Source organism: Mizuhopecten yessoensis, unplaced genomic scaffold, assembly GCF_002113885.1.
Source record: "Mizuhopecten yessoensis strain PY_sf001 unplaced genomic scaffold, ASM211388v2 scaffold4121, whole genome shotgun sequence".
Taxonomy (NCBI): domain Eukaryota; kingdom Metazoa; phylum Mollusca; class Bivalvia; order Pectinida; family Pectinidae; genus Mizuhopecten; species Mizuhopecten yessoensis.
Window position 1 is genome coordinate 1,574,481 of NW_018405386.1, and position 11,927 is coordinate 1,586,407.

Genomic DNA, 11,927 nt, shown 5'->3' on the forward strand with positions numbered 1-11,927 from the left:
GGATGTCCACATCGCCACCTTCACACCTTGAGTGGCCACAATGCACCCTCGCCACTGAAACGATCACATCACAACCTCCACACATTGAGTGGCCACAATGTCACCCTCACATAAGGATTGGCCACATCGCCACCTCCACACCTTGAGTGGCCGAAATGCCAAAGCTAAAGTACTTAAAATGCTACTCCTTTAGTGCCGGTACAGGGATCTTCTAAGGTCTGAGAATTATTGGGCAAAATGTTTCCAATGGTTCACGAAAGGAGGTTGTGGACCAGCTTTGGTAATAGATGCGGAACACAACAGGCGAAAAACTGTTTAATTTAAATATTCTACTTTTTTCAGTATGGATATATAACTTTTTCCAAATCTAGTCTGGATCATTCTTTGCCTAAATGGACTTAATATTGTATAAATGGAGGATGTAACCCTCCTAGCGACAAAGGGAGGGGATTAATAGGGAAAAGAAAGATAAATCTTGAAAACCATGTTAATTAATTATTGGTAAAAAGCTTTTATCAAAATTTTGTCTTGATCATCATTGGGCCAACGGATCTCAAACCAACTGTTTATGAGCATCATTGATCTTAGATACCCTGGAATAAATAGTTATGTAAAGGAAGAGTGAAACTTCCCTTGGGACTGAAGGGCAAGGTCCCAAATGGAATAACTTAAAAAAGATTGTGGAGTCTTTGCATGATGATGTATACAATTTTCTAAAGGACCTGGGACTTTATGGGTCATTTCTGGCCCCATGAAAAGTAAAAATTTCAACTTGAATGCATTTAACAATTTCTGTAATAAACATCATATTGGTAAATTAGGGCTTTCTTTCTTGGAGCAGATTTTTTCAATGCGTATGCGTAGATGGCCTGCCATATCAACTAAATTGCGTTGCTATATATAAATAGCCAAAATAAGGTTTTTGGACAACTGGAAAGCAGAAATGAAAGCCTCCCAATGTGACAAACAAAACTTCCCTTCTACAAATGAACTTGTATGACAATATTTAAGAATGTCAAATATGTATTTGTTTGGTTCATGCGGAGGCTTTTAAACATTAAAAAGTGTTTAACTAATTTGCTTCAAAATTGCAAATTTTCAAATAAATACCCCACAACAGTCGATATTCACGCATTTAATTATGAAAATGCGGATTTATGTCTCTCTTTGTAATGCCATATCTCCTAAACCATTTGTCGTTTCATTTTTGCGTACTTCATTTATCCCCTGTGAGAGCAGAAATGACCCTTTACGCCTCTAATCCTTTAACACTTCATAACGATAAAAACATCTTCTTCTTTATGGATCCCTGTTTCACTTTACTGTAATTTTTTGTAAATATTTAATCCCCTTAGTTCCGTTTATGACATAATTATAGCTCAGTTGTCCCAGGACAATTCAATCGACCGGCTAGCTCAGCCTATTGAAGTGATAGTAAAACAATTTCAAGTCCAAAGCGGGACTCCTGGACTGTCTCCCCTGAATTTGTTTTACACACAGATCACTGTTGTTGATTTTATATTGTTAACTTCAAATATCGTATTGGTATCTTTTTAAACTGATTTATCAAAGATATGATCATGCTGGAAATGCAGTGTCTTATGCTTAATTACAATTTTACAGTGTTACTTGGATCCTTAAATGGAAATATTGATAATGAATATGCGGTTTCGTTTTGAACAATAGGAAATGATGAAGCTTGCCATTTTGCTCAAGCAGGTTTCATTTCTCGTGCAGTTAGGTTAAAAAATGAGCGTTGTTATGGTTAAAAAATGTGCGTTTTAAAAATCGCATACTTACATTGGAATTAAAATGCTACAAATGAAACTAAATTAGAAGGACAGTTATTCTCATTAAACGTTAAGTATAAGAAAACACAGGTCCTCAGCCTGCTCACCATAAAACTTATATACGTCGACAATTCGTGTTCAGTTAAGAAATGATTAACATAGCATGTGACTTTCTGGAGCAAACTGTTATATAGAAGTAATAACGACAGTGCAGACAAAGAAATATATAGTATATATTTATAGTATCTTAAATATATATATAATAAAAACAAGATAACACACATCGGATAAACAGTAACCCAACAATTAATTTTATTATTTCGTAGAAATAGCAGGAACAATAATGATACAAAATCGAGTAATTACATTTATAATGTAATAACCGAAACAACTTTAAATTGTGAGCTATATTACTTGGTTTAGTGTTCATATATATATATATATATATACGGGCAAAGAAGTAATCACGAGAGTGCAGACAAATTTCTTTGTCTGCACTCTCGTTATTATTACTTTGCCCATGTATCTATTTAAGTAATAAGCATCCAACCAACATTTGTTAGTTCGGATACAGTGCCAATATTGGATCATACTGTCGTTATTACTCATAAGACCCATATATATATTTATATATATAACATATATTGAAAACCAAATAATATTAGGTACCAAGTATTACGGTTTTAATGTAAACTGCATTACATGTATATTACATATTACAGCATAGCCTTGTTATTTCTAGTTACAGCACGTCACTGACACACGTGAAGGTATAATTAATGGTGTGTGAATTTTAGCCGCGTATCTCCTGGTTTAATGTGCCGACACGCATATCATCAGTTTTAGCAACAATAACAATTTGATTGTTTATGGCATAATTTGGTTCATCTTTGGGGTTTTAACGTCCAGTGATTACTACACACAGGTGTTTTTTTAGGTCAGGTTGGTACCTTTGAACTTATTTCATGAAAAACAATCAACATGTTATTTTGTGTTGATAAGGTTCAGGACGCGTTTTGCTTTTTTCCTAGAACTCCTCCTCTGTGTTGATCACGTGATCATATTCCTAGAATCTGTACATCATCTGCGTAGGCTGTGATAATGGAATGCCCAGCCTATTCCAGAGTGAACGCTATATAAGAGGGGTGTACATTGTGAAAAACTATTCTGACCTAAAAGAGGGCAACATACTTCAACCATGATCCTGTCAGCTTGTTTGTGCCTGGTCCTGCTCAACTTGGGGTTGACATCCGCAGTCGTCCATGATAGTGATGATAGTAAGTTTTTTTTTTATATATTTGATTATGCTACTTATCAAATGAAATTATCACAACATTAAAATTTAACCAGTTATTTTGTAGCTGAAGAAATATGTAAAAGTCAGGAGTCGTTAGACAAGAATTCTTATTCAATACTTTTTTAATGTTCTGATTGCAAGACTTGCATTTAAATGTATTATGATGTCAAAAATAACGTACTATCATTGCATAAAATAGATACCCGATTTATTTATTTATTTAAATGGCGATCCTCCATTTGCCTGATAATTCCTGTTTCAATGTTCTCTCGACATCGGTTTCGGAGCCATTAAAATACAACCGCAATATTACACCATTTGAAATCAGCAGGGACTGTAATTAATATGCGGGCAATCTAAAAATGGAAACGAAAAAACAGTTACTGAATTCTATATCTTATTTAAATATACGAACAAACATTCGTCAAATAAATATTATCTGCCTGGAATGTTCGGTATGTGTTTCAAACGGGGACTGTGATCACAGTATTCAAAGAGTGACATTTCGAACATACTTTCCCTATACCAACATATCTTGCTGTTTAATTCAAGTATCTATAATTAACGTATAATTAATTATCAAAAATGTTTCCTCCCTTTAATTGATTTTTCAACTTGTTGATATTAATATATTTATGATATCTTTTTACTTATAAATGCATGTTGATAATAGAAGTTGTTAATCATTGTTCGTGTACTTTTCAGTTTTAGTTGTACGGTTAATAACTTTTATTTTCTATTCTTTTTAACTATTGAGTTACAAGGCAACGAAAATTGTTTTTAGCTGACTGTGTTCATTGATTTAAGGATGTCTTCAGGCTTCGGCAGAAAAAGTCCTAGTGAAAACTATGATTTTGTAGTGAGCAAAGTAAAACGTGTACTAAGCAAACATGTAAATATATGCGTATTTCTTCGCCACGTTGTCGTGTGAAACAGCTGGATAAATTGCAGCTACAGAACACTTATCGCTCCGGAGTCGATGCTCAGAAGATAACATATTTCTTCGTTTCATTGATGTTGAGCAAGCCCATCTAGTTTTGAAAACAAGCAAACTGTATAATAAGCCTAAGTTTGTATACGGTTACACATAACATAAATTATGTAAAAATGCATCGACTCACAAGGACAAAAAAGTTTGACAAGTTTGTATACGGTTACAAATTTAGTTATATTTAACCCTTTCATCCCTATGTAACTTCAGTAAACTATACCATGCATTGATTTGGTTGAGTCGATTATGGTCTACAGTGGTGAAAGGGTTAACAATGTATCAAACACAATATGAAATGGTTGAGTTTTCTCCGTCTGCATAACACAGGAGTGATTTGTTATTTTTCTGTCATACTTGCTACTGTGAAACAAAAGTTGCAATCGTTAACCCTATGTACCGCGCAATTATATATGCGCGACAAAACTGATGACGAATCATGGTAGCGTTGCATAAAATGATGACGCGATGGTGACGTTTTCAGAATAACAGTGCGTGTGCGCTGTCTTTCCCTTGGTAGGCTATAAAATGGTTTATCTTTTCCAGACAACAGCGGGAATGCGCCTGTAAAGTGTTGAAGAATCAGTTTTCTTATCTGCATGACATAAATGGGGTATACATTGTGTGTTCTTATTAGTTTGGTAAATGCCCATTACTCAATTTAAATCATAACTTGTTTCATACTTGTGTCAAACGAAAACATTTCACATGCTTGGTATACTCAATTTGTTTTCTTTTTCTTTGTACAGAGGCCACAGAAATCAATTACTATGTAGTAATAAATTTTCAGCGGAGATACAATGACGATTTTCCTGCTCTGGAGAAAAAACTTGAGGACGCATCACGACAATGCGAACTGAAAATCAACACAACGATCGATACCTGTTTGGCCTGTATTAAAAGGTATCTATCCACTAATAAAGGGAACAACGGACATTTTTAATCCATTTCCTAGGTACATAATATTTTGTATAAATATGCTAATGTGTTGCGATAGTTTAAATACTTGCAGTGGGTTTGGTGTATAAGAGCATAAAGTTTTCCTTTCTTATTATGTTGTGTTGCCTTTGAACTATGATTCCATCTTTGTACTCTGTGGTATATTCAGGCGTATTATGTATCAACATTTCTTATTTATATTCTTACAGAAACCAAAATTCTGGCCATTCACCAGGAAGTGTCGGATTTGATCAAGTTATTTTAGGTATTATCCCAGCCCCCTTCCGTACTGGGTTGGACAAGTTTGGTAAAGGATTGAATTTCGCAAAGAAAATCCCAAATTTTATTACAGGCACCATTCCAAAGACAGCCGAAAACGTCGGAAAAGAGGTCGGTAAATTTGTCACTGGTACGATTCCGAACACTGCCAAAAATATTGGCAAGGAGTTTGGTACCTTCTTCACCGGCACATTACCTGGAGTTACTAAAAATGTAGGAAAGGAATTAGGCACATTCTTCACCGGCACGATACCGAAAGTAGGCAAAACAATCGGCAATGGCTTCAAAAGTTTTGGTAACTCTTTGAAAGGTAATTATCCAATTATATATTCATAAAAATATAGTAAATTTATAGTTATATTTAAAAGAGTGCAACGAAGAATTAGTATCTTAACAAGTTAAAAAATAATATTGGTCAGAAATAGAGAAAGTGTAACTCAATTCCCAGAACACAATTACACCCAACATAAATTCAATAGAAATATATTATTGATACATTTAATACAATAAACAAATACTACTGTACGGGTTATACATAGTATTGAGCTAATCTGTTAGTTTTTGTATGTATACATCAGACATATATCACCATCTTTAATATCTAGTAGTGAAATGTAGCTACTTACATAGACTATTAAGCTGTCACGTGTAGGTGATTAAGTTCATATGCAAATAGTTGAGCTTTCATATGAAGCTGTTCAGAAGACGAACGTAACACACACACACAGGTATAAAATGCTATTCGAAAATTATGTCAGTATATGTCCATATCAATGCATGCATGTGTCATAGAAATATTCATACACATGTGTATATATAATTATGTACATCTGACAGTTTGCACAGTGTATTTATTACTGTTTCTTAACTGCTCGAAATTATGCGTGCATAATGATACATCCGATTCAATGTATGTAAGTCTGTCTCAATGTATACATGTATGTATGTTCTGTCTGTCTGTCTGTGTGTCTGGTTCTGTCTGTCTGTCTGTCTGTCTGTCTGTCTGTCTGCATGTCTGTATGTCTGCCTGTCGGGGTAGTTGTCTGTCTGTCTGTCTGTGTGTCTGTCTCTGTCTGTCTGTCTGTCTCATGTATGTGTGTATGAGTATATATGTAGATGTATTTGTATGTGTATTATGTTTTTTGTTTATACTAGACGTGCTATGTTTATCCTTGCTTGTAATATTATGTTGTATATGGAATTTGTTGGGGTGTGAAAGAAGTATGTTTTGTGTTCTTGTCCTGTACTCTGTTTACAAATATTTTATTTTCCCATTGCCCTTCCTATTTATTTAGTTATTGTTTGACTGATGGATGTTGAATGAGAACCCTCCTGTGTGAGGACACCATATTGTTCAGGGGCTTACTCCAGGGCTGCCCAACCCTGGCATCCCCTATCAAAATATTTATATATGTATATATATCTGCTTGGAAGCAGTATATGTATATACATATTTATGAAAAAAAAATGGCTGGGGGAATAAAATATTTGAACCTAAAAATTTAAAACAAAAACAAAAAAAAACACACACAGGTGATTGCACCTTCAAAATTCAGTAATACACACAGAATGCCAAAATGAATGACACTGCACCATACATCTGTTTCATCCTTCCATGATTCATTGGTGATGCTAGAGGGCTAGACTGGTCTAGACTACTGTATATTCATAATTAACATTTAAATGCCATATCGAGGTGTTATATATAAGGAGTAACTGTCATATGAAGCTTTGTGTGTATTATATATAACTGGCATGTGCTGTTGATACAATTTAGGAGTCATATATAACCTATTTACTCTTTCATCCTTGAAATTTCATAATGAACTATTCCAACGCTTGAACTGGAAGAGGTCAAATGCATCTTCAGGGGTGATATATACTTGAATTCATTAACCATACTCACTGGGTTTTTTTTGTTTTGTTTTGCTATTTATAAATTGTATGGAATTGAGCTAATTTTCTACAAATGTTCACGTATCTGCAGATTTGTTCGGACGCAGAAGGAGAAGGGCAGCATCGGTTTGTCCTTCCTGCGACAAAATTGACAGCGACAAGTTAACTGCAGAGGAGATCCGGAGGGCTGGTTAGTATTTCTGATAACATCAATACCACTTACAAATACGTAGCTTCTCTTTGTCAATGACCCTACAGATAAAGCACAATAAGTGATACTTACATAATATATTACATTCTGTAGTTGCTAAAATGATAGCATGCAATTTGTTACGAATATATGAAAACATAATTCTAAAATTCATTTGTGAAAACCAAATGATTTTGTTATTTTGATGCGAGGTTAAGTTTTGGTGAAGAATATATATCATATAACTTAAGTACGTATTTCGTTTAAAGAAGAGTTCCATAATTCAATGAAAACAAGGAAAATATCGTAAACAATATAAGTTCCTATTGTCTATCTAAGTAACACCATGTCCAAAGTAAAAATAGCATTCAATGATGTTTGTTTACCCTTCAAAAACAGTGTGCGGACAAGAATTATTCAACATCTTTGAAGAATACGTCGATGCATCAAACGTCTTCCAGTGGCTGGCAGATGAAAACGCTATCGTTACCAAGGTAAATCCATAATCAGAATTATAATGCAAATTCAAAAGACGTGCGTTCTTTCATTAAAAGTGAACGGAGATCGATCGTTTTAAGTTCATTCTATTATATATTTTTATTTGATAATATATATAATAATATATTTGTTATTAATATTCATACTCGCATTATCAGAATAACTTGCAGCTTCTCTTGATATTGTCGTTTTATTAAGTCCCCAAAACGAATTTGCTGCGTTTCATCTTATGATTATTATTCTGCATTTTCCTTATATTTTTCCCGCAAAATAGCGTCCAGAGATTTTTTTTCAGAAACTACTATCTTGATACAAATGAAATTTTAGATAAGCATTCGTAGACATATGAAAATATGCGCAACACGTTCCTTTTTTTCCGATCGTCATCAAACATGGCCGTCGTGGTCTATAAATGATTGACAAAGTAATGGGTGTACGCCAAGGTGATGCCAACTGTCCTTCTCTTTGTCTGAATTTGCTACAACTTAACTTGTAAGGGTATAACAGCAATGTAAATTCTTTGCAATGCGTCATTTGTATTTATGTAAATGTCCTCGTTTCAATTAGAACTAGTTACAATTAATAAACGGAATGGGACTTTGTTTTAAAAAAAAAAAAATGTAGCTGTTGCTATCATGACTTAATACTATTCCCCTATATCTGTTTTAAGCGTGTTAGTTTCAATGTTTTTTTTTTACATTTTCGTTGTGTGTAAAATTTATGACCATAGTTTTCTATTTTAACATTGGGTATATATGTTACAAAATTATGATTTGTTACACAGGGAAAAACCAAACGAATTGTTTATTATGTGACTTAATTAATGAAAACCGGTTTCTATAAAATAATCTAAATCAATAAAATATATTTTTAAAACTTAAAATAATCATTATAATAATAATAAAAAAAAACTGTTTGCTCTCAAATATAACGTTATACTATTAATATAATAAAACGCATTTGAATTATTATCATTGAATTATGTTTTTTTTTTTACAGGTGTCGTTCAATACAGATGATACAACTAGTAAACCTCTACAGAAAATTTTTACTGTGAAGCCGTTCACTGTCACCTACAGTATTGGAGCTGGTGCTGCTTCAAATGAGTACACAGAAACCAACGCAATACTGGACATCAACGACTACACCAATGCTGCATTTGGCGATGCCCTTGCTAACAAAATCTGGAAGGAATACGTTCCTGGAGCTGCAGCGTAATCAACGGTTAACAAATCAACAGTTTTTCCTTGTTGTACTCTCACCTCTCACTGTTCTCATTACTACAATATTATATTTTCTTAATACATTTTGTTTACATTTTTCTTTTTAACCTAACTCAATAAATATTTCTTCAAAGCCATGTTTTGTTAGTTATCATGTCGGGTTATTTGATATTAGATTACACAGTTATATAGAGAATGTTGACATTATTAACTAATCAAGTATCGATTCATTATAGTGATTAATGGGCAGTGTCATTTTGAGGTGCCACACTTAACTAGTATCGAAATATTTATTTAAATACTCCTTGTTGTAATGACCTCAGTTGAGGCTTATATTTTGTGATGTAAATCTAAGGGTGGATCCGTTAGTATCATGATATCAATCTAAAGATGGATCCGTGTGTATCGTGATAACAATCTAAGGGTGGATACGTTAGTATCGTGATAACAATCTAAGGGTGGATCCGTTAGTATAATGATAACAATCTAAGGGTGGATCCGTTAGTATAATGATAACAATCTAAGGGTGGATCCATTAGAATAATGATAACAATCTAAGAATGGATCCGTTTGTATCGTGATAACAATCTAAGGGTGGATCCGTTAGTATAATGATAACAATCTAAAGGTGGATACGTTAGTATCGTGATAACAATCTAAAGATGGATCCATTAGTATAATGATGACAATCTAAGAATGGATCCGTTTGTATCGTAATAACAATCTAAGGGTGGATCCGTTAGTATAATGATAACAATCTAAGGGTGGATCCGTTAGTATAATGATAACAATCTAAGGGTGGATACGTTAGTATAATGATAACAATCTAAGGGTGGATCCGTTAGTATAATGATAACAATCTAAGGGTGGATCCATTAGAATAATGATAACAATCTAAGAATGGATCCGTTTGTATCGTGATAACAATCTAAGGGTGGATCCGTTAGTATAATGATATCAATCTAAGGGTGGATCCGTTAGTATCGTGATAACAATCTAAAGATGGATCCATTAGTATAATGATAACAATCTAAGAATGAATCCGTTTGTATCGTAATAACAATCTAAGGGTGGATCCGTTAGTATAATGATAACAATCTAAAGGTGGATACGTTAGTATCGTGATAACAATCTAAGGGTGGATCCGTTAGTATAATGATAACAATCTAAGGGTGGATACGTTAGTATAATGATATCAATCTAAAGGTGGATACGTTAGTATCGTGATAACAATCTAAGGGTGGATCCGTTAGTATAATGATAACAATCTAAGGGTGGATCCGTTAGTATAATGATAACAATCTAAGGGTGGATACGTTAGTATAATGATATCAATCTAAGGGTGGATCCGTTAGTATCGTGATAACAATCTAAAGATGGATCCATTAGTATAATGATAACAATCTAAGAATGGATCCGTTTGTATCGTGATAACAATCTAAGGGAGGATACGTTAGTATCGTGATAACAATCTAAAGATGGATCCATTAGTATAATGATAAAAATCTAAGAATGGATCCGTTTGTATCGTGATAACAATCTAAGGGTGGATCCGTTAATATCGGGGTTAAAAAAACCTGAGGGTGGATCCATTAGGATCGTGATAAATATCTAAGGATGGATCCATCAGTATTGTGATAAAAACCTAAGTACGGACCCGTTAGTAACATGATAACAATCTTATGGTGTATCCGTTAGCATCGTGATAATGATCAAAGTATGCACCCGTAAGTATCGTGATAGCAATATAATGGTGGATCCGTTATTATAGTGATAACAGTCTTAGATTAGATCAGTTAGTATCGTGATACCGATCTAAGTACTAACCCGTTAGTATCGTGATAACAATCGAATGGTAGACCCGTTAGTATAATGATAACAATCTAAGTATGGACCCGTTAACATCGCGAAAACAATATAAGGGTAGACCCGTTAGTACCGTGATAACAATCTAAGGGTGGACCCGTTAACATCGCGATAACGATCTAAGGGTGGACCCGTTAGTATCGTTATAACAATCTAAGGGTGGATACGTTAGTATCGTGATAACAATCTAAGGGTGGACCCGTTAGTATAATGATAACAGTCTAAGGGTGGATCCGTAAGTATAATGATAACAATCTAAGGGTGGATCCGTTAGTATAATGATAACAATGTAAGTATGAACCAGTTAATATCGTGATAACAATCTAAGTATGGACCCGTTAGTACCATGATACCAAACTTAGGGTGGATCCGTCATTATAATAATAACGATCTAAATATGGTCCCGTAAGTATCGTGAAAACAATCTAAGTATGGACCTGTTAGTATCGTGATAACAATCTTAGGGTGGACCCGTTAGTATCGTGATAATAATCTAGGGATGGACCCGTTAGTATCGTGATAACAATCTAAGAGTGGATCCGTCAATATCGTGATAATAAGCTAAGGGTGGATCCGTTAGTATAGTTATAACAATCTAAGGGTGGATCCATTAGTATCGTGATATCAATCTAAAGGTCCGTTAGTATCGTGATAACAATCTAAAGATGGATCCGTTTGTATAATGATAACAATATAAGGGTGGATCCATTAGTATCGTGATAACAATATAAGGGTGGATCCGTTAATATCGTGATAAAAACTGAGGGGGGGGGGGGGGGGGGCATTAGAGATTTTGATAAAAATCGAAGGGTAGATCTTTTAGGATCGTGATAAAAACCTTAGGATGGATCCTTAATGATCGTGATAAGAATTTTAAGAGAGGATCCATTGGGATCGTGATACAAATCTAACGATGGATCCGTTTGTATCATAATAAAAATCTAAGGGTGGATCCTTTAGG

At 34.1% G+C, this 11,927-nt stretch overlaps 1 protein-coding gene across 1 annotated transcript; it reads left to right on the forward strand.

The window, feature by feature from the left end:
- Positions 1 to 2,904: 2,904 nt before the first annotated feature.
- Positions 2,905 to 9,235, forward strand: LOC110448586. The gene is made up of 6 exons (XM_021494911.1): positions 2,905 to 3,067; positions 4,825 to 4,978; positions 5,224 to 5,603; positions 7,281 to 7,379; positions 7,779 to 7,873; positions 8,877 to 9,235. Exons 1-6 carry the CDS (start codon positions 2,989 to 2,991, stop codon positions 9,093 to 9,095), a joined length of 1,026 nt encoding a protein of 341 aa, XP_021350586.1. The 5' UTR covers positions 2,905 to 2,988; the 3' UTR covers positions 9,096 to 9,235.
- The last annotated feature ends 2,692 nt before the right edge of the window (positions 9,236 to 11,927 follow it).